Below are 27,456 nucleotides of genomic sequence, written 5' to 3'. Positions count from 1 at the left end.
ATGGCGTGGCCCTGCATCACCAGGGCGTGCTGCATGGCCCGCTTCTGGAACCAGCTGGACAAGGGGGACATTTCGGTGCCATTGGTTTTCACCAGGTACGACGTCTCGGAGATGCAGCATCTTCAACTGCAGCACCAACAAAAACAGCCGCATCACCAGGCACAGGCAAGCGCGGTCGCCATAGAAACTCAACCCGCTCACGAGGACAAGGCGGTAGCGGCTTGTGAGCACCTCGCAACGGGAACCGCTGTGTCTGAGGAGCGCGCATGTGGTTCTGTAATGCGCCAAGACTTTAAGCACTGGAAAGTGCGCCCTGAGCCAAGCTGTAAACCTAAGAATGAATATCATACTCCCGAGACCCCTTTTAACAACAAGACACAATATCAGAAGGATTTCAAGCCATGGCCCATTCAGAAAAGGGACGACCATCCTTGGATTGCCAGGCCCAATACCTCCATCTCCATCGGCGGTGACTGTGTCCAGGATAGGTCCAAACACTACCATGCACACGCGGAAGTTGACAGTGGGGTGGAGAAAAGCGAAATTGCTGACAAAGTGCAAGAGAAAGAAATTCTGGGAGGGAGTAAAAATAACCAAACTGCAGAGGAGGATGGTGAAAAGAAAGTTAGCATCAAAGTGGAGCGAGAAGACGCGGCAGGGGCCAGAGGCAGGGCGGCGTTAGATGCGCTAAACAGGCAGTTAAAACAGGAAGTTACAATTGGCAGCTCATACAAGTAAGTTGTAAATTCTATTGACAGATGAAACACAGAACCACACATTGTATCATGCAGTGGTGGAAAAAGTACCCAATTGTCATACTTGAGTAAAAGTAAAGATACCTTAATATAAAATGACTCAAGTAAAAGTGAAAGTCACCCAGTAAAATATTACTTGAGTAAAAGTGTAAAAGTATTTGGTTTTAAATATACTTAATTATTAAAAGTAAATGTTATTGCTAAAATATACTTAGTATCAAAGTAAAAGTATAAATCATTTCACATTCCTTATTTTAAGCAAACCAGATGGCACAATGACATTTTTTGTTTTTTACTGCCAGCCAGGGGCACACTCCAAAGACATAATTTACAAACAAAGCATTTGTGTTTAGTGAGTCCGCCAGATCAGGGGCAGTAGGGATGACCATGGCAGTAGGGATGACCAAGACATTATGGATGACCAGGGATGTTCTCTTGATAAGCATGTGAATTGGACAATTTTCCTGTCCTGCTAAGCATTCGAAATGTAACGTGTACTTTTGTGTGTCAGGGAAAATGTACAGTGTAAAAAGTATATTATTTTCTTTAGGAATGTAGTGGAGTACAAGTAAAAGTTGTCAAAAAATGTAAATAGTGAAGTACAGATACCCCCAAAAACTACTTAAGTAGTACTTTAAAGTATTTTTACTTAAGTACTTTACACCACTGGTATCATGTACACACTTAGTGAGATCAGCTTTAAGATGATGAGGCAATAGGGCCCACTCTCAATGTTCAAAGTACACCAGAGAGCATAATTTAGCCACAGAGTATGTTTTATCACAAGCACATACAAGTAGGCCTAACTGCCAAAATAAAGAAAACACCAACATAAAGTGTCTTAAAGTGTGTTGGGCCACCAAGCTGCCAGAACAGCTTCAATGTGCCTTGTCATAGATTCTACAAGTGGACCTAAACAATGCCAGGAAAATTTACCCCACACCAAAACATATCATTTGTATCCCTCATTTACTCAAGTGTTGTCTTAATTTTGTCAGTTACCGGTATTCCTATGTGCACCAAATGTGTTGTGGCCATAGACATAATCCATAGAAGGGTTTTGGAACCTCTTACCGTCAATTTGACTGTTAATGGGTACACTAGTGATGGCTGCCAGTCCTGACTTGAATGGGAACTATGGATTATTTTACTTTAGTTGGTTGCGGCTGTCAGTTTGCCTTTTGCAAATTTCTAAATACAATTGTGAATAAAAACATATAGTTTGGAAAGCAAATGCCTACTGCTGAAAACAGAAGACTAATCTCTCCGTAGAACCAATAGAGAAATGCATTCTCAACAACTCCCAATTTTGAATGAACAGCAGCAGCACTGTTTTACAAAGCTTATCTTGAGATTATCAACGACGAGCACATCGGCCATCACCGGTGAGTAGCCTATGGCTTCATCTTCATCATTTGGTGAGTCAGTGTGTCACTGGAAAGTTTATTTATTGTAGTAGCCTACTGTAGCCTATAGTATATATATATATCAGTACCAGTCAAAAGTTTGGACACATCTACTCATTCAAGGGTTTTTCTTTATTTTTACAACTGTCTACATTGTAGAATAATAGTGAAGACATCACAACTGTGAAATAACATATGGAATCATGTAAGAACCAAAAATGTGTGTAACAAATCAAAATATATTTTATATTTGAGATTCTTCAAAGTAGCCACTCTTTGCCTTGATCACAGCATTGCACACTCCTGGCATTCTCTCAACCAGCTTCATGAGGTAGTCACATGAAATCCATTTCAATTAACAGGTGTGCCTTGTTAAAAGTTCATTTGTGGAATTTCTTCCCTTCTTACTGCGTTTGAGCCAATCAGTTGTGTTGTTACAAGGTTGGTATACAGAAGATATCCCTATTTGGTAAAAGAACAAGTCCATATTATGGCAAGAACAGCTCAAATAAGCAAAGAGAATCGACAGTCCATCATTACTTTAAGACTTGATTTGTTTTACACATTTTTGGTTGCTACATGATTCCATATGTGTTATTTCATAGTTTTGATGTCTTCACTATTATTCTACAATGTAGAAAATAGAAAAAAATAAGAAAAACCATGGAATGAGTAGGAGTGTCCAAACTTTTGACTGGTACTGTATATACAGCTCTGGAAAAAATTAAGAGACCACTACAAAATTATCAGTTTCTCTGGTTTTACTATTTCTAGGTATGTGTTTTGGTAAAATGAAGATTTTTGTTTTATTCTATAAACTACTGACAACATTTCTCCCAAATTCCAAATAAAAATATTGTCATTTAGAGCATTTATTTGCAGAAAGTGACAACTGGTCAAAATAACAAAAAAGATGCAGTGTTGTCAGACCTCGAATAATGCAAAGAAAATAAGTTCATATACATTTTTAAACAACACAATACTAATGTTTTAACTTAGGAAGAGTTCAAAAATCAATATTTGGTGAAATAACCCTGATTTTCAATCACAGCTTTCATGCGATCCTCCACCAAATTTCACAGTGGGTGCGAGACCTGGAGAGGCCTACAAGCCACAGTGTCTCGCACCCACTGTGAGATTTGGTGGAGGATCGGTGATGATCTGGGGGTGCTTCAGCAAGGCTGGAATTGGGCAGATTTGTCTTTGTGAAGGACGCATGAATCAAGCCACAAGGTTGTCCTGGAAGAAAACTTGCTTCCTTCTGCTCTGACAATGTTCCCCAGCTATGAGGATTGGTTTTTCCAGTAGGACAATGCTCCATGCCACACAGCCAGGTCAATCAATGTGTGGATGGAGGACCACCAGATCAAGACCCTGTTATGGCCAGCCCAATCTCCAGACCTGAACCCCATTGAAAACCTTGGGAATGTGATCAAGAGGAAGATGGATGGTCACAAGCCATCAAACAAAGCCGAGCTGCTTAAATTTTTGCGCCAGGAGTGGCATAAAGTCACCCAACATCAATGTGAAAGACTGGTGGAGGGCATGCCAAGACGGATGAAAGCTGTGATTGAAAATCAGGGTTGTTCCTCCAAATGTTGATTTCTGAACTCTTCCTAAGTTAAAACATTACTATTGTGTTGTTTAAAAATTTATATGAACTTATTTTCTGAATCCTACTGCCTGAACTATGTTATTGATGTAAATTGAGAAGAGCGTGTGGCCTAGGATCGAGCCTTGGGGTACACCCTTGGTGACAGGCATTGGCTGAGACAGCCGATGTTCTGATTTTATACACTGCACTCTTTGAGAGAGGTAATTAGCAAACCAGGCCAAAGACCCCTCAGAGACACCAATACTCCTTAGCCGGCCCACAACAATGGAATGGTCTACCGTACCATAAAAAAACTGCACAATATTGCTTAGAATTAAGGGCAATGGTGGCATCATTGAGGACCTTTAACGTTGCAGTGACACATCCATAACCTGAGCGGAAACCAGATTCCATACCAGAGAGAATACTATAGACATCCAGAAAGCCAGTCAGTTAATTATTGACCAGTTTTTCCACCACTTTTGTTAAACAGGGCAAAATAGAAATAGGCCTATAACAGTTTGGATCAGCTTGATCTCCCCCTTTAAATGAAGGATGAACCATGGCTGCCTTCCAAGCAATGGGAATCTCCCCAGAGAGGAGAGACAGGTTAAAAATGTCAGAGATAGGCTTGGCGATTATAGAGGCAGCAACCTTAAAGAAGAAAGGGTCTAAACCATCTGACCCCAATGTTTTTTTGGGGTCAAGTTTAAGGAGATCCTTTAGCACCTCAGACTCAGTGACTGCCTGCAGGGAGAATCTTTGTAGCGGGACAGGGGAAAATGAAGGAGCATCGGGGATAGTCGCATTAGAATGGGTGGGAGATGAGGAAATGTTGGATGGGCAAGGAGGCATGGCTGAGTCAAATAGGAATCCTGACTTAATGAAGTGGTGATTAAAAAGCTCAGCCGTGTGCTTCTTGTCAGTAACAACCACATCATCAACTTTAAGGGACATGGGCAGCTGTGAGGAGGAGGGTTTATTTTCCAGGTCTTTAACCGTTTTCCAGAACTTCTTGGGGTTAGACCCACAGAGAGAGAACTGCTCCTTAAAGTAACTAACTTTGGCCTTTCGGATAGGCTGAGTGCACTTATTTCTCATTTGCCTGAACGAGAGCCGTGTGCCGAGCCTTTCGCCAAATGCAATTCTTGAGGTGGAGTAACTCTGCAAGATCACGGTCGAACCAGGGGCTGAACCTGTTTTTAATTCTAATTAATTCGAATATCACTGAAAATATCAAAAAGAAGGTCCAAGCGTCTTCGACAGAGGGGATCAAGCTGATTCTATACCAATTTACAGAGGCCAGGTCATGAAGGAAGGCTTGCTCATTAAAGTTTTTTAGCAATAGTCTGACAAATCAGGACAGGTTGTTTCACTCAGTAGGCATTAGGAACACAGGCTGTAAAACAGTGATACTAAGGTCATTACAGAAAACACCAGACTGACACCTATCACGATTATTTGTGACGATAACATCGTGGAGAGTAGCCTTTTCTGGGTGTTTGGAGTCAGACTTTGTGGATTGGTGATAATCTGAGAAAGATTTAGGGAGTCCCATTGCTTTAGGATTTGGTCAGGTGGTTTAAGCATGTCCCAGTTTAGGTCACCTAGTAGGACAAATTCAGACTTAGTGTAAAGGGCCAGGAGAGAGCTTAGGGCAGGTAGGGTACAGGCCGGTGATGGAGGACGATAACACCCAGTCAACAACAGTCAACAAAGAGCTATTTGAAAGTTTAATGCTTAAAACCAGCAAATTAAATTGTTTGGGGACAGACTTGGAGGAGACAACTGAGCACTGAAGGTGATCCTTGGTAAAGATTGCCACTCCCCCACCTTTGGAAGATCTGTCTTGCCGAAAAAGGTTATAACCAGACAGGTTAACATCAGTATTCAAAACACTTTTTCTTAAGCTTGTCTCAGTAATGACCAACACGACTGGATTGAAGCTGTGAACCCACACTTTCAATTGATCCATTTTAGGTAATAAGCTGCTAGTGTTAATGTGCAGAAAACCCAGGCTTTTACGAGAGCAGAAATCAGTGAAACTGTCACGTTCGTCGAAAGGAGCGGACCAAGGCGCAGCGTGCGTAGAGTTCCACATACTTTATTACAAAGTGAAACTTCACAAAAACAACAAAGAATAAACGAACGTCCAGTACAGAGCGCACTAAGGCACTAACTGAAAACAATATCCCACAACGCAGGTGGGAACAATGGACAACTTAAGTATGATCCCCAATTAGAGACAACGATAATCAGCTGCCTCTAATTGGGAACCATACTAAAACACCAACATAGAAATATAACGACTAGAACACCCCCGAGTCACGCCCTGACCTAAAGCACCATAGAGAATCCCAAGGGCTCTCTATGGTCAGGGCGTAACAGTACCCCCACCCCCCAAAGGTGCGGACTCCGGCCGCAAAACCTGAAACCAGATGGGGAGGGTTAGGGGGGGGTGACTAGCGTCGGCGGCGGCTCCGGTGCGGGTCTTAGCACCCGCCCAGACCATGGATCCGGCCATGGAGCTGGGCTGAACGCCGTGCCCGGGCTGGGCACCGGAGCAGAGGAAGACTCCGGCCATGGAGCCGGGCTGAATGCCATGCCCGGACTGGGCACCGGAGCAGAGGAAGGCTCCGGCCATGAAGCAGGACTGGACGCCGTGCCTGGACTGGGCACCGGCGCAGAGGAAGGCTCCTGCCATGGAGCGGGACTGGACACCGTGCCTGGACATCGGCATCGGCGCAGAGGAAGGCTCCGGCCATGGAGCTGGGTTGGACGCCGTGCCTGGACTGGGCATCGGCGCAGGTTGCACCGGACTGATGACACGCTCCTCAGGGCGAGTGCGTGGAGCCGGCACAGGATACTCCGAGCTGGGGAGGCACACTGGAGGCCTGGTGCGTGGAGCCGGCACAGGACGTACCAGGCTGAGGAGGCGCACTGGAGGCCTGGTGCGTGGAGCCGGCACAGGACGTACCGGGCTGGGGAGGCGCACTGGAGGCCTGGTGCGTGGAGCCGGCACAGGTTTTCAGGGCTCTTCAGGGCGAATGCCATGCAGAATAAACCTAGCCAACATATATCTCCGTTCTCTCTCTTCCAACAGCTCCATCAACTCCCCGACAGTCTCTGGCTCTCTCCTCGGCTCGACCGACAGCCCCATGTGCCCCCCCCCCCCCAAAAAAAAAATATTGGGGTTTCTGTGGCCGCGGACCCCGGCATCGTTGCTTTCCTCCTATATTGCTTGGCGACTCCCTCCAAGGAAGGGTCTTGCATCCTCCTAGGATTTCCTCCCATGTCCAACTCTCCTTTATCTCCCAGACACGCTGCTTGGTCCTTGCGTGGTGGGATATTCAGTAATGACCAACACGACTGGATTGAAGCTGTGAACCCACACTTTCAATTGATCCATTTGAGGTAATAAGCTGCTAGTGTTAATGTGCAGAAAACCCAGGCTTTTACTAGAGCAGAAATCAGTGAAACTGTCACGTTCGTCGAAAGGAGCGGACCAAGGCGCAGCGTGCGTAGAGTTCCACGTAGAGTTACAAAGTGAAACTTCACAAAAACAACAAAGAATAAACAAACGTCCAGTACAGAGCCCGAGGGCTCTCTATGGTCAGGGCGTGACAAGAAACAGATATCAGAACACAAGTCAGAATTGGGGCTAGCAACTGTAGATGGTCCAGGGTGTACATGCACATTTCCAGATATCATCAACAGCAATACAATCAAGGCTAGACAGAGGACAGGGAGAGCTCTGCAGTGTGGATTTATGACATGTGTGGAAATCCTAAAAACGACACTGCTCAACTGTAGTCTATACCACATAATTAATGTTATTATGGCTTTGTTATAAAATGTTTTTTCTTCAACAGTAAATTTACCACGCACCCGAATTGCATCTTTATGCTTGGAATTGTTTACAATTTTTTTTTTTTCTTAATCCTGTGAGGAGGTAGTAGTAAGAAGGTAGGTGTATATTGATGAGAGAAGTAAGTAAAATATTCTTGATGTAGGCTATCATTCAGTATCATCAGACATCAAATATATTCTTACCAAGGAATTCTAACCATTGTTTTCTATTCAAAACTTTGAATCATGTGCCTCAATAAAGTACCATGGATATAATAGCATTGAGCACAGAAATAATGTTACACTTATACATAATGTTCAATGTAAAAATGTGTTCTGAGGTAGGATGAACGTCCCTGTTAAAATAAAGCTGTTACTCTGTCCCAGTGTTATGACCTGTGCATGAGTAATAATGGAGACATGCCGTTTACACAGACACGGCTTGGGGCAGAGGCAGTGCAATGTTTTTGGGGGGTTTATTCAGTAGTTATGCTCTGTGAACAAAGATGGTGGGTAGTTTGTTTAGTCATTTGCCACAGAGTGAGTGCCACAGATAATTTGAGTGTTTGAATTACACCTTGAGGGTGTTTTGCCTTTGTTGTTTCAGATGCATCAGTACCACTGTTATTGCTTGTCTGTTTTCAGTCCTCTCTGCAACATCACACTGCTGAATTCAGAAAAAGTACAGTCCCATGACTAACAGATCACACTCCATTGTTGTTATGTCCAAGCCTTACTGCAAAACACAGTACCTCTGGTCTGGTAAATAGAAGAAAAAATCACCCAGTGACACGACAAAAAAATTTGTCAGACAGCTGTGAATTATATTAGAATACTTCCTTACTGAAGTTACTAACAAAGCAGACATGAGTAACCCTTAGGGCTGAGAATAGACTCTCTGAACATCACCTGACAGGAGGAGGTGGTGTGAGAAGAGAGCAACACGTCTGGCAGCTGGTCACAATGGTGCGGTCCACTGCTGCTGTGCTGTGTTAGTATTGTTCTGCAGCCAGTGGGGACCAGCCCAGGGCAGAGAGAGACCTCCTCAGTCCTCCTTACATGGTATGAAATGGCTACACTGTGACAAGCAGGCCTGAGATAGAAAGAAGCAGGTCAGCTGTGGGTTCATCTCCAACACACACATACGTGCACACACACACACACACACACACACACACACACACACACACACACACACACACACACACACACACACACACACACACACACACACACACACACACACACACACACACACACACACACACACACACACACACACACACACACACACACACACACTGTTGTGGACCTTACTGTTGGGGACCAGGCTGGGTGTCTGAGGAGTGACAGAGAGACATCCCAATCTGACTGTGCTGAAGGTGAACTGCTCAAAGCGGCTTCATTCAGCCTGCTTCATGTGATGCTAAAGCCTCTGGTCTGTCTCTAATTTGTGTATGACGAAACCTTGTCTCTGAATGCCTGCATGGTTGGAGAGGGAAGTGTTATTCATTAGAATGAAGGATGTGAATGAGATTTGCAGTGTAGTTGGTTCTCCCAATTCAGCCAAGTAACAAATATTTGCTTCAGTTAATGCAAGTATCCTCCTGGACCTATGTACAATATATAAATGAAGCCTATTCAGAAAAACTGTATTTTTATCCAAGCTCTCCTAGAAATACGATATGAAGCTTCTTGACTACAAATTACAGATGGAACCTGACTGGATAGCTGGACCACATCATTATTTGTGTTCAGCCATTGACTGTCAGGGGATATTTTTTAAGGCCCCGTAAAGTACATAGAACTGCCCTCACGGTACAAAAACAAAAGTACTGAAGCTGAACCAAGAGGTATGCTTAGACTGCAGTAGTCCTTTTAAAATCTAGACAATCTGAAATGATTCTGTGCAGCCTGCATGTCCCAACAATGCACCCCAAAGATGAACAAATCAAATCAAATGTTATTTGTTGCATGCGCCGAATACAACAGGTGTAGACCTTACCGTGAAATGCTGAATACAACAGGTGTAGACCTTACCGTGAAATGCTGAATACAACAGGTGCAGACCTTACCGTGAAATGCTGAATACAACAGGTGTAGACCTTACCGTGAAATGCTGAATACAACAGGTGTAGACCTTACCGTGAAATGCTGAATACAACAGGTGTAGACCTTACCGTGAAATGCTGAATACAACAGGTGTAGACCTTACCGTGAAATGCTGAATACAACAGGTGTAGACCTTACCGTGAAATGCTGAATACAACAGGTGTAGACCTTACCGTGAAATGCTGAATACAACAGGTGTAGACCTTACCGTGAAATGCTGAATACAACAGGTGTAGACCTTACCGTGAAATGCTGAATACAACAGGTGTAGACCTTACCGTGAAATGCTTACCTACAAGCCCTTTAACAACAATGCTGTTCAATAAATAAGGTTAAGAAAATATTTACAAAATAATCTAAAGTAAAAGAATTTGAATCAAAAAGTAACACAAGAAAGTTACATAACAATAACGAGGGTATATACAGAGGGTACCGGTACCGAGTCAATGTGCGGGGGTATAGGTTAGTCGAGGTCATTTGTAAAGTGACTATGCATAGATAATAAACAGCAAGTAGCAGCAGTGAAAAAACAGAAGCTTTAACAAGAGCAAGGTATTGTGTTTCATTTGAAAACAGCATAACAGTTTGTAAAAGCAGAATATTTCAATGTAAATAGTCCGGGTGGCCATTTGATTAATTGTTCAGCAGTCTTATGGCTTGGGGGTAGAAGCTGTTAAGCCTTTTGGTCCTGGACTTGGCGCTCCAGTACAGCTTTCCGTGCAGTAGCAGAGAGAACAGTCTATGACTTGGGTGACTGGAGTCTTTGACAATTTTTTGGACCTTCCTCTGACACTGTCTAGTATATAGGTCCTGGATAGCAGGAAGCTTGGCCCTAGTGATGCACTACCCTCTGTAGCGCCTCACGGTCAGATGCCGAGCAGTTGCCTTACCAGGCGGTAATGCAACCGGTCAGGATGCTCTCGATGGTGCAGCTGTAGAATTTTTTGAGGATCTGGGACCCATGCCAAATCATTTCAGCCTCCTGAGGGGGAAAATATGTTGTCGTGCCCTCTTCACAACTGTCTTGGTGTGCTTGGACCATGATAGTTCATTGGTGATGTGGACACCAAGGAACTTGAAACTCTCGACCCGCTCTCGACTTCAGCCCCGTCGATGTTAATGGGGGCCTGTTCAGCCCTCCTTTTCCTGTGGTCCACGATCAGCTCCTTTGTCTTTCTCACATTAAGGGAGAGGTTGTTGTCCTGGTACCACAATGCCAGATCTCTGACCTCCTCCCTATAGGATGTCTCGTCATTGTCAGTGATCACGTCTACCACTGTCGTCAGCAAACCTAATGATGGTGTTAGAGTCGTGCTTGGCCACGCAGTCTAGGGTGAATAGGGAGTACACGAGGGGACTAAGTACACACCCCTGAGGATTAGCTTGGCGGATATGTTGTTACCTACCCTTACCACCTGGGGTTGGCCCGTCAGGAAGTCCAGGATCCAGTTGCAGAGGGAGGTGTTTAGTCCCAGGGTCTTTAGCTTAGTGATGAGCTTTGTGGGCACTATGGTGTTGAACGCTGACCTGTAGTCAATGAACAGCATTCTCACACAGGTGTTTCTTTTGTCCAGGTGGGAAAGGGCAGTGTGGAGTGCAATTAAGATTGTGTGGTATGCGAATTGGAGTGGGTCTAGTGTTTCCGGCATGATGGTGTTGATGTCAGCCATAAGCAGAATTTCAAAGCACTTCATAGTTACCAGCGTGAGTGCTACGGGGTGGTAATCATTTAGGCAGATTACCTTTGCTTTCTTGGGCACAGGGACTATGGTGGTCTGTTATAAACATGTTGGTATTACAGACTCAGTCAGGGAGACACTGAAAATGTCAGTGCAGAAACTTGCCAGTCGGTCCGTGCATGCTTTGAGTACACATCCTGGTAATCCGTCTAGCCCCGCGGCTTTGTAAATGTTGACCTGTTTAAAAGACTTGCTCACATTGGCTACGGAGAGTGTGATCAAACAGTCGTCCGGAACAGCTGGTCGCTCATGCATGCTTCAGTGTTGCTTGCCTCAAAGCGAGTATAAAAGGCATTTTGCTCATCTGGTAGGCTAACGTCACTGGGCAGCTCGCAGCTAGGTTTCCCTTTGTAGTCCGTAATAGTTTTCAAACCCTGCCACATCCGACGAGCATCAGAGCCGGTGTAGTAGGATTCAATCTTAGTCCTGTATTGACTCTTTGCCGGTTTGATGTTTCGTCTGAGGGCATATCGGGATTTCTTGAAAGCGGCAGCTCTAGCCATTAGCTCGGTAAGGATGTTGCCTGGAATCCATCGCTTCTGGTTGGGATATGTACGTACGGTCACTGTGGGGACGACATCGTTGATGCACTTATTGATAAAGCCTGTGACGGAGGTGGTATACTCCTTAATGCCTTTGGATGAATTCCGGGAACATATTCCAGTCTGTGCTAGCAAAATAGTCCTGTAGCATCCACGTCATCTGACCACTTCCGTATTAAGCGAGTCACTGGTACTTCTTGCTTAGTTTTTGCTTGTAAGCAGGAAACAGGAGGATAGAATTATGGTCAGATTTGCCAAATGGAGGGCGAGGGAGAGCTTTGTATGCGTCTATGTGTGGAGTAAAGGTGGTCTAGAGTGTTTTTCCTCTGGTTGCACGTGACATGCTGGTAGAAATGAGGTAATACAGATTTAAGTTTGCCTGCATTGAAGTCCCCGGCCATTAGGATCGCCGCTTCTTGATGCACATTTTCTTGTTTGCTTATGGCCTTATACAGCTCGTTGAGTGCAGTCTTATTGCCAGCATCGGTTTGTGGTGGTAAATAGACGGCTTTGAATAATATAGATGGGAACTCTCTTGGTAGATAGTGTGGTCTACAGCTTATTATGAGGTATTACCTCAGGCAAGCAATAGCTCAAGACTTCTTTAATATTAGACATTAGACACAAATTTGAACAAGGCACCCCACCCTCCTCCCCATTTTTCTCAGTCTTTTCTTCACGCTGTTGACAAGGATTTGGGCCTTGTCTCGACAAGGCAGTATATCCTTCGCGTCGGACTCATTAAATAAAAAATCTTTGTCCAGTTTGAGGTGAGTAATTGCTGTTCGGATGTCCAGAAGCTCTTTTGGGTCATAAGAGACGGTAGCAGCAACATTATGTACAAAAAGAGTTACAAAGAAGGCGAAAAAACAAACAAAATAGCACAGTTGGTTAGGAACCCTTAAAACGGCAGCCATCCGTTCCGGCTAGATTCACAGCTTCTTTATCAATCGAATAGGAAAACATGAAGTAGCATTTATGATGAATGCCTTGGTTTTATGTCCGGTATCAGTCATTCCTGATTTCTCACCTTTTTCTTTTGATTTCATAATAACGCGTGTGCGGACTGTGACAGATGTGATCAAGGACCTCTCTTTGTCTCCATCAAAGCCTAGCTTCCACCACCATTGTGTAGACTTCAATGACTTGTATTAGCTGTGTGAGGTGGAGCCCTGCATGGGCATGAATTTTAAGCCCAAGGCCTACCCATTTCTGCGACATTGCAGGCCCTACCCTACCCACCCGATTGCTTCTGCCAAATTTAAAGCCTGGCCGTGCCCGAAACCCAAAATCATAAATAACTTCCTGTATTAGTAAATCCACTAGCTGCTCCTATCTGTCTGTCACTCGCTCCCTGCACACAGACAGCTCGCTCTGCATGCACTCGGTGAGTATCCATAACAACAGCTCTGCTTGGCTCGGGCTGCTCTGCTCAATGACTAGACATAAGAGTTGTTACCTACTTTTCGTCACTCTTAACTCCGACAAAATTGAAGGAACATTATTATTTTTTCATTATTATGATTATTTAAATGTTTTACCCTTTTTTCGTGATATCCAATTGGTAGTTAGTCTTGTCCCATCGCTGAAACTCCCGTACGGACTCAGGAGAGGCGAAGGTCGAGAACCATGCATCCTCCGAAACACGACCTTGCCAAGCCGCACGGCTTCTTGACACACTGCTCACTTAACCCGTAAGCCAGCCGCACCAATGTGTCAGAGGAAACACAGTACAACTGGCGATCGTGTTAGCGTGCATGCACCCGGCCCGAAACAGGAGTCGTTAGAGCGCGATGGGACAAGGACGTACCGGCCGGCCAAACCCTCCCCTGCGACACAGCCCGGGATGGATCCTGTGTCTGTAGTGCCGCCTCAAGCACTGCGGTGCAGTGCCTTAGACCGCTGCTCCACTCGGGAGGCCGCATTATTTTGTTATATTTGACGGAGTTGAAACACTTCCGAAACCATGTTATGATCTTAGTCAGATATGACAGTACTGTGCAGCAGAGCACAAGCAAATGGCTCTGCTTCAAAATGTAAGTGATCAATTTAGTGATACCCGAGTCCTACCCGTACCCTAGTTATTGATGTATCGTCGGGTTCATGTCGGGTAGCAGAGCTCTATCCCTAAGCTCTATTCTCTGACTAGGGAACCTGCTGCCCCTTCAGGCAGAGCAGGGGTTAAGATCCCTCAGCTCAGCTGCCTCCCGACTTTGTGCCATGTTTAAGCTTTGAATGTCACTTTTACATGAGAATAACATGAGAATACCCCTAGGGTCAGGCCTCACCTGCTGTTATTAGGCATTGTTTACTCCACATTATCATCCCCACCGACTACCAGCCGTTTCTTGATGGTGAAATCAGACCAAGGTGATGAACACAATGAGAGACAGCTCTTCTTTTCATCTCATTAAATAGGCTTCTTTTCCATTGTTGAAATCTAATTAGAAAACAGTTTGTTTGAGACAATGATTTGTTCTTCCTCTATTGCATAATGTGTAATAACCTCATAGCATGTGGATGATGAATAAGGAGAATGTTGCACTGCTTTAAGAAAGAGAGGTAGTTGAGTTTTGTTTACTTCAGCCCAGAGGGGTTGAGGGAGCGCATTATTTGTTTTTTCAGATCGTCTCAGGTTGCATCACAGCACATTTTCATGCCAGCAGAGTGTGGAATCTGGTCTTTGCTGCTAAATCCAACATTGATTAATGTATTTCAGTCATTTATTTATACTGGAACTTCATTTTCTTTAATGCCATTGACTCATTTGATACCCACATTTCTCTCATCATGGTTAGATGGACAGCTGTCTAGTCATTCACTAGCCATAGGGACCTCTGCTCTGCACAGGGTGTTCACAAATCATTGCAAATGAGAGTGCCTCGTTTTATCCTAAGTTCACCCCTGCCCTGAATGCAGAATTAATGTTGCACTGGACTGTTGGTGTGCCATCCACACGAGCAGAGCAGAAGTTGTGGCTGAAATATTGTAAAGAGGCCAACAGATTTTGGTGGATTTAAAAGTGTAAAGCCTGGTGTTTCTATCGACAGGCAGGCAGTGCGTGTTGAATCACTGAATCTAACCACAAGGGCTCTGACTGAGGAGAGATAAAGAGAGGGATGGATGGAGAGAGAGCGGGAGGGCAGGACATGCTGCTCAGCCTCCATTCAGATGCAGGCCGGTTAGGATCAGCAGTGTGGCATTACAGCATAGTCTGAAAAGAGGATTGTTGAATTGAAGTGTTAAACATACATTTTAGGATTATGGTGCTTAATTGTTCTTCAGTATTCAGTTAGTGTGTCTATGCACAACATAATGTACTATATAAAGCAAAAACATTTGTTTCGTCATTACGCCGCTCTTTCTCATGTCACACAAAATGTTAACTCAATAGTGATTTATTTTGTGTCAAATTCTTGTGTGAACCATGACGAGCATGGCGCTTGCAAAGCCAGGATTGTGTGTTCTGATTCACGGAGCTACCCAGACGTAAAATGTATGCACGCGTGACTATTAGTTGCTTGATAAAAGTGTCTGCTAAATGACATATTTTGTTTGAAATACTTGACGCATCAAACTTTATTAAAGGTGTGGATATACCCAAGGTTTAGCCATGCATCAGAAGGTACAATAGCCTCTGTGGGGATTTCACTGAGTTGCACTATGTCACACTGTAGCCAATAGCCATCTGACTGCATGGGCTGTCTTGAAAGGCTACAGATTCATCTACAGCTACCATAACAGCCAGAGGCAAGCTCATCCCTGAGGGAGGAGAGAGTATTGATCAGGAACCATAGGCGTTGGCTACATGTCATGGCTGACTGACACAGAAAGAAAAGCAAGGTACTGTTAAGCCTTCCGCATGCTTCGGTGTGGCTGGCGCCTAGCCAAACTCTGCTATGTCAACCGAACAAGTGTGCTCCCATATGCTCTTAATAAGCAGCAATAGTGCTGTTTGTCCATCTTGAGACGCCATAGCCAGTATACACTTCCTCAAAATAGTCAGAATTCATCTAAGATAAAAATTAATGACAGATTTATTGAGGTAACATTTTCGCAGTGCAATTTTACATCTAACTAATATGTTTGGTGCAGTATTTCTCAAGTGAAAAAATGTGCATGCAAAGGATTTGAATGACATTAATTAAAGAATCCCTACCTTTGACCAATCTACTGAACTTTGGCTTGCCTCAAGAAACCCTTTTGTGTGCACGAGCAGCTGAAAAAAACCTTGCTGAAGACCAAAATGAACAAAAACGTCACAAAATGTAATCATAATATAGTCCTATGCATGAACTGTTCCGAACTGTTTCGGATGGGAAGCATGTGGACTGATTTACTGTACACTGGGATTGATTGATTCACCTTACTATGAATCAAATGTGAGAGAACGTCCTCTGTTATGTATTGTGTATGCTATCGAATTAACATTGATTCTGCCTGGTAGTAAATCGTGCAATCATTTCAGATGTGTATGGTTTCTTATTTGAAACTCTGGGACAGTTGGATGGGCTTCAGATTAGAAATTCTGTGCTGAGCTCTTTTACTGTCAAAGTGGGATGTTTGTATCTTTTTATTTTGGGGATTTGTGTGTATTGTTAGGTATTACTACACTGTTGGAGCTGGGAACATAAGCAATTAGTTGCACCTGCGATAACATCTGCAAAATATGGGTAAGCAACCAATAGAATTTGATTTGATATAGGAAGGTAAACTTACAGTCAAATTAACTGACTGTCCAGTCAAACTGATGATAATGATTTTTAATATAAAACACTGTATGAAACACAGTCCAATGTAAATGCTGCAATCAATTGGATTTCTTCCATTTTCTCTCATGAATGGATGTAGCCAAACTGACATGACATGTTTAAGGAGAGTGCACGATTTTACTTGGGAATACATTTGTTTAGAGTTAGACTAGCCATAAAGCTATAAGTGTCGTGTTGATGGCCCTTTTTTCCTGTTCTCTGCCCTTTCTTAGTCTCTAAGAGAGGAGTGCCAGAATGTTCCCTCTCTGCCTTCTAACTCTTTTGTTAGAAAAGAGTGGGTGTGTGTATCTCAGCAGTGTTGTCCCCCCCCCCCCCCCCCCCCCCCCCTCACACACACACATACACCCCTTGTCAGTGCCAGTGTCATATCGTCATAGTGACAGAGCTTTTCACAAGACATCCCATCTCTCCCGCAGGGTCAGCTCCAAGAAGCAGGAAGAACCATTAGCCAGTCTGTTAGCTTGGCAACACCTGCTTTTCTACATGGCCACACAGTAAGAAATACATATGTTAGCTTGACCTCATCAAATAACAGCTTGTTTTTGGGGAGGGAAGTTTCATTTGTAGTACCACATAATAGAGTGAGTAAAGGGAAATGAGATGTTTCGGTTGTTAGAGTTAGAAGTGTGTGTAACAGGTGTGCAGGAATTTTCAAGAAATGTACCTAATCCTGTCATACGTAAAACATTTTGATACTTGTCTTTGTCAAAGACCTGTTTTGAAAGAAATATACACTGATCAGCTGGAAGGAGAGTAGGTACCAAGCACACACTGACCTGAAAGACACTAGCTTGATTGTTACCAGTCATACGAGCATGACGTTGTCCAGCTAGTTATGTACAGTATAGACTTGTGTTTGACTCTCTCTCTCTCTCTCTCTCTCTCTCTCTCTCTCTCTCTCTCTCTCTCTCTCTCTCTCTCTCTCTCTCTCTCTCTCTCTCTCTCTCTCTCTCTCTCTCTCTCTCTCTCTCTCTCTCTCTCTCTCTCTCTCTCTCTCTCTCTCTCTCTCTCTCTCTCTCTCTCTCGCTCTCTCTCTCTCTCTCTCTCTCTCTCTCTCTCTCTCTCTCTCTATTTATTTATTTATTTTAACCACCACTCTACTCACCATGTCACATCATAAAGATCATGGGCAGTTTACTTCATGGGAAAATCAAATGTTGTGGGTCAATTTAAATCAAATCAAATGTTATTTGTCACGTGCCAAATACAACAGGTGTAGACTTAACCGTGAAATGCTTAAGTAAGAAAATTAGCAAAAAGAAAATGGTAACACAATAGATATCAATAACGAGGCTATACAAGGAGTACCGGTACAGAGTCAATACGCAGGGGTACGAGGTAATGCTTTATCATTATGGGGCATTGTGTGTAGATTGATGAGGGAAAAATATATTTATTACATTTTAGAATAAGGCTGTAACATATCAAAATGTGGAAAAAGTCAAGGCGTCTGAATACTTTCCGAATGCACTGTAGGTGTTTCTCTTATCCAGCTGGGAGAGGGCAGTGTGGAGTACAATAGAGATAGTGTGGATCATCTGTGGATCTGTTGGGGCGGTATACGAATTGGATTGGGTCCATGTGTTGATGTATTGTTGCAGTGTGGTAATACATAATACATTAGATATTTTCTAAATGCCACCCGATAAGATATTATTATTTAATGGCAATAAAGGTTCAATTAAATGTATGAACAATTTGGATATCAAAAATGTTTTCTGAAGTGTGTTCCGCTAGTCTACATCAATAAGATTGGGGGCTCACAGAGATAGCTGTCACGACTTCTACCGAAGTCGGCTTCTCTCCTTGTTCGGGCGGCGTTCGGCGGTCGACGTCACCGGCTTTCCAGCCGTCGCCGCTCCATTGTTCATGTATCCATTTGTATTGTCTTGTTCCCTGCACACCTGGTTTTCATTCCCCAATCACACTACATGTATTTATTCCTCTGTTCCCCCTCATGTCTTTGTGTGTGATTGTTTCGTGTTACGTGTCATTTTTGACGCGCTATTTCTGGTGTGCGTTTTTTTGCGTGATATATTATTCACGAGGTATATTTATTTGTTTGTACTTTATTATTGTGACTTTTTGCACTTTGGCATATTGGATGGAGGTTTCGACAGCAATGGCATTTGGTTTGCACCGTTTTCATACTCATCAAACCACTCAGTGACCACTCATGCCCTGTGGATGGGGGCATTGTCATCCTATGGGGGCATAGCCATGGTAGCCAAAATAATGGCCTGTGCAGCATTTTTAAACTATACATGACCCTAAGCATGATTGGATGTTAATTGCTTAATTAACTCAGGAATCACACCTGTGTGGAACCACCTGCTTTCAATATACTTTGTATCCCTCATTTACTCAAGTGTTTCCATTATTTTGGCAGTTACCTGTAGATGATCTACAGATGGTCATACTATCAACAAATGATATGTTGATAAGAAACTGCTTGCTAAGGTTAAGGTTAGGGTTATGTGTAGAATATGGGTTAGGGTAAGGGTTAAGGTGAGCATAAGGGCTAGGATTAGGGTTAAGTTTAGGGTTAGGATAAGGGTTAGGGTTAGTGGATAGTTAGTTGAAATGTTGTTGACAGTTATTGAACATCTACTGAACATCTACAAACCATCTACTTGGGACTATCCAAATAAAGTGTTACCAACTCTTCTATTTTATTCAAATGAAGGCCACATTTGTACCACACATAGGACAGTGTATTACTTAATGGATGGCAGTTAGTTAAGCCTTCTCGTCATCAATCCATGGCCATGCTACAGTAGCTGCCTTGGTTTCCATGGGTTGAGCTGTAGTGTGATTGATATCATGTCTTTTTATGTGATCTTCAGCAGCAGCCTAATTGTTATAATGGACCTGTAGTACTTGAGCCTGCTTGGGCTGCCTGGCCTGTCTGGGCTGCCTTCTACATCCAGACTAGTAATAGTGTTAGCTAGTAATAGTGTTATCTAGTAATAGTGTTAGCTAGTAATAGTGTTAGCTAGTAATAGTGTTACCTAATCAATATACACTCCCTCCCTCCTTCCCTTCACTGCTGTAGTGCACAGTGGGAACATTGAGTTTTTCACTGTGATATTTTTCTCTGTGTCGGTTCTATGCTGTGTTTTTCAGTGTGGCTATAAGGGAAGGCGTGTGCATTGTGCTGTTGTGGGGGGAGGGGTTGGGGGTTGGGGGTTGGGGTCTGCTGCTGCACAGAGTGGGGTCACTGGGGAGCCTTGACAGGTAGTTTTTTCTTGTCCAGGGACCAGGGAGGGAGTCCTCTGTTTTAATTTGGTGTTTGCCACCTTAGTTGCATGAACAGTGGAATTTGGTTAGATAGTACGAAGGAGCAGTGGGAAAGGAATATCGAAGTTATGGATAATTAATGAATGAATATGTTTCCACCTGACCTCCCAATATTAGTGTTAATATGCCATGTCCCAGCTTCCAGCTGCTCATCAGTGAGAAGGCCATCATGTAGTCATTTCTGGAAAATTAGGTCCGCTTTTATGAGTTCAAAATCCATTGCAACTCTTGAAATCAACTTGATCTATGAAAGGTCGTTCAATCAAAAACTCAAATGATTAGCAACATGTTCGTTCATAGACCTGCTAAAAAAGAGTTGATAGTGAACAGATCTCAATTTGATGATAATCTGGAGGTTGGCTCGTCCTGTACAGAACCCTCTCTATGAGACTGGAGGTCAAGCTGACCTTCTGAAGAACTGCTGTGTCAGGACTATACTAAATACCTGAGCCGCTAGCTGCCTGGTGCAGTCACTGCTCCCATACACCCACCTATTCACCCATACTATGGGAGAGACCCAGTCATTCCACTAAATATATTTCTATATCCAAACAGTAGGCTACTTTGAGTACCACTGCCTGCTCTATGTCAATGTACTTATTGGTATGTGACTGCTTCATTGTTCATGAGTATTTAAATGCCTACATGCTGCAACACAAATTGCCCTTTGGGACAATACAGATCTAGTCTTCTTTACTGTCCCTAAATAGATTGTAGGTGAAATGTGAAGAGAGCTTTTTTCATCACACTACTGTATCCCAGTTTCTTCCGTGACTGTATTTGATACTGATTCTTCTCGTAGGACTGAGTTCAAGGCCCACAGGGATGTGAAGCCAGTGAAGCTGATCCGAGCCAAGTCCCAGTTCCTTCCCCCTGATGAGAAGACCAGCCTGGAGACCAGCTATAGCGCCACCTACAGGGGAGAGCAGGCCAAGCAGCAGCCCAATGACAACAAGGCTGTGGACAGGAGGAGGATACGCAGCCTGTACAATGAGCCCTACAAAGGGCTACAAGAGACCAAGGTGAGAATGTTTAAGCTCCTAAACCATGCAGCCCATGTCCTATTGACTACACCAATGGTACAGCCATAATGCACCCCTAGTAAAAAAAAATCTGATAGGATTCCCAAAAACAAATTCCAATAGAAATTGCAATCAGACTTTGGAACCTATCCTATATGATTTTATCCCATATTGTGATGGTGTGATGAAGAGGTTGAGAACCTAAGGATTTTTTCAGTGGTGTGAATAGGCAAAGATATGGAGATTGTGCTCCAGAGACAGGGGAGAGATGATGTTCCTCAGTTTACTGGTCTTTAATCTTGATTGCAGGTAAACATAAATGTTCAGGTTTCTGTTCCATATTTAGCTGTGAGATTTACATTTTAGCAGACGTTCTTATCCAGAGTGACTTACAGGATCAATTAGGGTTAAGTGCCTTGCTCAAAGGCACACCGACAAAAACCAATTCTCCTCACCTAGTCGTCTCAGGGATTCAAGCCAGCGACCTTTCGGTTACTGCCGCCCAAATTTTCCAATAAAGCTGTATTTATGTAATTGTAGTGTCTATACAATGTATCTGAAATAACAATAAATAGAATAATATCAATATTATGGCTTGACAGGTTATAATAAGTAGGCAGGGCGAATTAACTGCACAGTCACTATGGGAGCTCTTTCCAGAGCAGGCCTGTTAAATTGTGCAGAAGAGCATTTTTTTACTCTGTAAATTGTTAAGCTAGTGGGAAATTGAAATGTTGATTTATTTTTATATCCTCAATTATTTTATATTGCGCTAATTTCCTGTACGTACAGATTTCTCTCCTAATCAATATGACTGATCAATTGCCACTTGTCAAAAGTTTATAAGTAATACGATCCCTATTATGGTACATGCATGTGTAGGTAGTGCATTTTATGTTTAGCTTTTCAATATATCACAAACTGTTTATTAGTTATTGATTTGGACACTTCAAAACAGTGTTTTGACATTGGGCTATTTATCAAAAGTTATTGTCAATGGGAAGCAGCAACAGCATCATTTTCAATGTATGTTTTAGGAATATAAATGGAACTTTCAAAATCAATTTTCAATAGTATACAGTATGTAATGACCTGGCTAGATCAAAAAGGAACAATTGTCCAGACAGAGAAATGAGTTTACGAATTCACGGTTTATTCCCAACTCTGCACAGGCTACTGTTTGGCCGTAGCCCACGCCAAATAAATGAAAGATACTTGTATAAAACAACTGTGACCTTCTCTTGTGAAGACCAGAGGTAAGAGAGAGAACAATGGCTAAAACATGGTCTTAAACATGCAATGCTCCACCCCCCTGCCAACCCCCGTCACTCCACCAACCAGAACATTCCAGGCATTCCCGTGATTGGCAGATAGCAGGTTGATTGGCATGTCAGACCCCGCAAACACTGGTACTGGTAAGTACAACACAACCAACTAACAGCATAACACATAACACACAGCTGTCTTTGCGGGTCGCTACACAGCCCCCCACCACAAAGTCCCTCGTCCCCGACGGAACAAACAAAGTCTCTGAAGCGACCCGGAGGTCTCCTTTGCCTGCGTGGCCGTGATGGTTGCAGAGTGTCCAGATGTGAAACAGGGGGCTCATTCTGTGGCAGGGGGCTGCCCCTCTGGGGCCCAGGGGATGAAGGCAGGGACATGGGGGACAAGGATGAGGGAATGGGGAATACAGTCCGTGGCTCCGGGGAACCACGCAGTGACACAGGGTTGGAGACTGGGGGAGTGGGCTGTCTGGAGCCTTGTCTGCGGAGCCGGGGGGGAGGCTGGTGAATGTCATTGCCAGAGAGGAGAATTGTGGGGGTCCCTGGGGTTTGGGGAGAAGAGGCCCCTCTGTGTGGGGCTAACTTGTCCCATAACAAAAAAAATAGCTGTACCAGGCAAACAACCTCCCCTACCCTCTGCAGGGCTCCACTCAGTACCTGTCCAACTTGGGGCATCTGCCTTTCTTTCTCAGGGGGCTATAGACCCAGACCAGCTCCCCAGCCACAAAGTGCCTTCCCCGGGTGTGCACATCATAGTTCCTCGTCTGCCTCACACCTGCATTCACCAGCTGCTCTCTGGCGAAGGTGTGGGCTGTCTCCAGGCGGTCCTGGAGTCTCCGGGCATACTCCAGCCCCGGGGGAACATGAGGGCTATCCAGGGGCAGACCAAACGCCATCTCCGCAGGGGTGCGGATCTCTCTCCCCAACATGAGGAGGGCAGGCGTGCAGGAAGTGGAGGCTTGGATAGCGGAGCGGCATGCCATGAGGACCATAGGCAGGTGCTTGTCCCAGTCACGCTGGTGTTTGGCAGAGACGATGGCCAGCTGCTGTCCAAGCATTTTGTTGAAGCGCTCCACAAAGCCATCACTTTGAGGATGGAGAGGAGTAGTGCGGGACTTGTGCATACCCAGCCTCTCACACATGATAGCGAACACACGGGACTCAAAGTTTCTGCCTTGGTCGTTGTGGATGGACTCCGCAGCTCCAAACCTGCTGAACATCCCCGCTGTCAGGGAGTCGACAATGGTCGACAATGGTCTCTGCCTCATGGTCAGGCAGAGCATAGGCCTCTGGCCATTTTGTGAAATAGTCCATGGCCGTGAGCACCCATCGGTTTCCGCTGTCTATGGTGGGGAACGGCCCAACTACATCCCCTCCCACCCTCTCCATGGGAGCCCCAACTGGGAACTGTTGGAGCTGAGCATGAGAGCGGCCTGGAGGGCCCTTTCTCACTGTGCAGTTGTCACAGTGGCAGCAAAAGTCCTCCACATCCCTCTTGTGCTGCCCCCAATAAAAGCCTTGACGGAGGCCGCAGAGTGTTTTTGTGACCCCAAAGTGTCCAGTCTCCACCACCCCATGAGTGCTCTGGAGCACAGCCTCCCGCAGTGCTTTTGGGACCACCACCTGCCACCTCTCCTCTCCCGTAGCTGACTCCTTCCATGCCCGCTGTAGCACGCCATCAGCCAGCCGCAGTCTCTCAAACTTTGACCACAACCCTTTGGTCGCGAGTGAGACACAGCTCTCTCTCACAGCCCTCTCTCCGCTCACAGTGGCGGCAGCCGTCTGCAGTACAGGGCTGACGGGACATGGCGTCGGCGTTGGAGTGGCGTGTCCCTGCCCTGTGCACCACTGTGAAGTCATACGGCTAAAGCTCCTCCAACCAGCATGCCACTTGCCCACCTGCCCCTCTGAAAGACATGAGCCACTGTAGTGCAGAGTGGTCAGTCCTAACAGTAAAGGGCAGGCCACCCAGGTAGTACTTGAAGTGTTTGATGGAAGCCACAACAGCAAGGAGCTCCCGCCGGGTGACACAGTAGCAGCGCTCATGTTTGTTGAATGTTTGCTGAAGTACGCCACCACTCTCTCCCCCTCTGGCCCCACCTGGGCCAGCACCCCACCCATGCCCATATTGCTTGCGTCTGTGTCCAGGATAAAGGGCAATGTGAGGTCAGGGAGGGGGGGGGGGGCAAGTACAGGGGCCTTGATCAGTGCACGTTTGAGGGTGCTGAAGGCCTCCTCGCACTCCACTATCCAAGTGAAGGCCTTGTCCTTCGGCAGCAGGTGGTTCAGGGGAGCACCCTCATCTGCTTCTGGGGGACATGGAGCCTTGCTCCCCCATCCGCATCAGTGGGCTCCTCCTGAAGATGGTGGGGGTTGGGAAAGAGAGCCAGGGGTCCGCACTACCCCGTCTATGCGGACCCCAAGCCGTTTCCCTGAGCTCTGGGAGACATGGGGCACGCCTTGCGCAGATGGCCTGGCTGGCCACACCCCCAGCAGACCCTGGGACCAGGGCGTGTGTTTCGTGCTGCCTGTAGCGACACAGCACGAATTAGTTCAGTCATTTCAGCCACTCATGCAGGCTTTTCCGGCTCTGGGCTGCTCTGCCCACTAGCTCAGACAGTGGGTCTGTCTCCCTGCATCTTCATTCGACCACCCCCCAAAATGAGCTAACAGTTCTAACTGAGCATGACAAGCTTCCCAATCCGCCTTACCGGAGTACTCGGGGTCTTAGCAGATACGGACGCAATCGGGAACTGGACGTCGCCATGTTCGTTTACATCCTGAGCCTCAGATTCCTCGTCTCGCAGCGTTGACGTCACCCCTTCGGTCCGCCCATTAGAATCCGTGCGAAGCACGGTCGATGAAGCACTCATGCCCGCTTCAGCCGCCATCATTCTAGCAGTCTCCATCAAGTGGCCTCTGTGCTCCGATGCCCTGGCGATCTCCTCAGCCAGATCCTCCGACGTCCATGCACACGCACCTCCTTGGCCATAATCGTCCCCTACCTCCACCTTCACTTTCGGATTCCCTCGAAGCATTTTCAACCCCCGTTTTCACATATGTTAACCTTTCATTGCTACTCCTCCCGGATCTGGGATTTCTGTCATTAAAAACCCTGACTAGCATAGCGTAGCCTAGCGCCAGAGGGTAATCATAAAATATAATTTCATGAAATCACAAGTGGAACATTGCAATACACAGCTTAGTCTTTTGTTAATCCATCTGTCGTCTCAGATTTTGAAATGATGCTTTACAGCGAAAGCAATACATGCATTTGTGTAAATGTATCGATCGCTCGACAAAACAATAAGACCAGCTAACGTCAGGTAATTCGGTAACAACAACCAGCAAAGCAATCAAATAAGTCGTTTACCTTAGTTGTTTTTCGGTTGGTTTCACTCACGAGACTCCCAGTTAGACAGCAAATGTTCCTTTTGTTCCATAAAGATATGTTTTATATCCAAATAACTCAGTTTGTTTGATGCGTCATGACCCAGGAATCCACTGGAAAAAGCGTTTGCGACAACGGCGAAAAAAATTCCAAATGATATCAATAATGTCCACATAAACATGCCAAACGTTGTTTCTGATCCAACTTCATTGTGTTTTTCACATATCTATTCGATAATAAATCAACCGGGACAGTTGGCTTCTCACTAAAGCTAGAGAAACAATGGCTACCTTTTCAGATTTACGCATGATTCACCCGGAGAGCCCCCACCTGTCCACTTACTCAATGTGCTCTTGCGAGCTCATCCTTCAAAATAAAGGCCTGAAACTACGTCTAAAAGCTGTTGACACCTTAGGGAAGACATAGAAAAAGAGGTCTTATTGATGAGACTTCACATATGCAATAGGAAGGCTTTGAAACACAGAGGTCTCAAAATTAGTGCCACTTCCTGCATGAAATTTTCTCAGGTTTTCACCTGCAATAAAAGTTCTGTTTAACTCACAGACAAAATTCTTACAGTTTTGGAAACTTCAGAGTGTTTTCTATCCTAATCTGACTATTATATGCATATTCTAGTTTCGGGGGATGAGAAATAGGCAGTTTAAAATGGGTACGCATATTTTGCCATATGTTTAAATTGCGCCCCCTATCAAGAAGAGCAAGCCACCATAGTCAGCTAGCTAGCTGGCAAATTGTTATCTACATTTTTACTTCTGTCACCAATAAATGTAATGATCAAAAAAGTTCTAATTTTGATTCGGATTGGGGTGACAAAAAAAGGTTTATCAAAAACCTATAGGATCCAATCAGATTACTTTTGATTTCCAATAAGAAAAAACTAGTTCAATAGAATTCCAATGGGATTCTGATAGGATTGTGAGAATCATATAGGGTCCAATAGGAAAAGAATTGTCCAATATAATTCCAACAGGATTCTGATACAGGTGACACAAAATCCTATAGGACTGTGAGAATCATATTGGATCCAATATGATTACTTTTCATTTCCAATAGAAAAAAGGTAGTCCAATAGGATTCTGATAGAGGTGACACATAATCCCATAGGTTGGTGAGAATCCTCTAGGATTCTATTGGAAAAATCACGAATCCTATAGGATTTTTTGACTAGGGAGTTAATCTCCTATTCAGAACCACAGCCTCCTAGAGTACATTTTCAAACCCACTGTCCTTGTGAATGACAGAATATTTCTCTTGCTGTTCTGTTTACTGTGTATGTCGTGATGGCAAAACACATCTAATTGTAATAATGAAACAAACACAATATCAAACCGAGGACAGCTGCAGCTTTTTTCACAGTGATTTACTCCTGTTGCTAATTTCTTGGGTGATAGACTATATAAAGAATCCCAATCTTCCCCATCACCTGTGCCTAGGTTGAGAGGTCTAACAGTGCTCCCCGATCCAAACCCAAAAAGGCGGGCACCAGGTTAGCGAGCCAGGGGGGCAAACCTGTGAAGAAGGCTAAAGAGCAGAAGCTGCAGGGCAGCACAGCACCGCGGGGCACCAAGAAGAAGACCTTGGAGAACCAGCCCGCTGAGTCCAGGCCTGCGGAGATGGACAAGGAGAAAAGTAAAGAGATGAACAACAAACTGGCTGAGGCAAAAGAGTAA

At 44.7% G+C, this 27,456-nt stretch overlaps 1 protein-coding gene across 1 annotated transcript; it reads left to right on the top strand.

The window, feature by feature from the left end:
* LOC120057459 (microtubule-associated protein 6 homolog) lies at positions 1–27,456 on the top strand. Its single transcript, XM_039006072.1, has 4 exons — positions 1–734; positions 20,872–21,091; positions 24,722–24,904; positions 27,220–27,456. Exons 1-4 carry the CDS (start codon positions 1–3, stop codon positions 27,454–27,456), a joined length of 1,374 nt encoding a protein of 457 aa, XP_038862000.1.

This window comes from Salvelinus namaycush, chromosome 12, assembly GCF_016432855.1.
Source record: "Salvelinus namaycush isolate Seneca chromosome 12, SaNama_1.0, whole genome shotgun sequence".
Lineage (NCBI taxonomy): Eukaryota > Metazoa > Chordata > Actinopteri > Salmoniformes > Salmonidae > Salvelinus > Salvelinus namaycush.
This window is presented reverse-complemented; position numbering and strand designations above follow the sequence as displayed.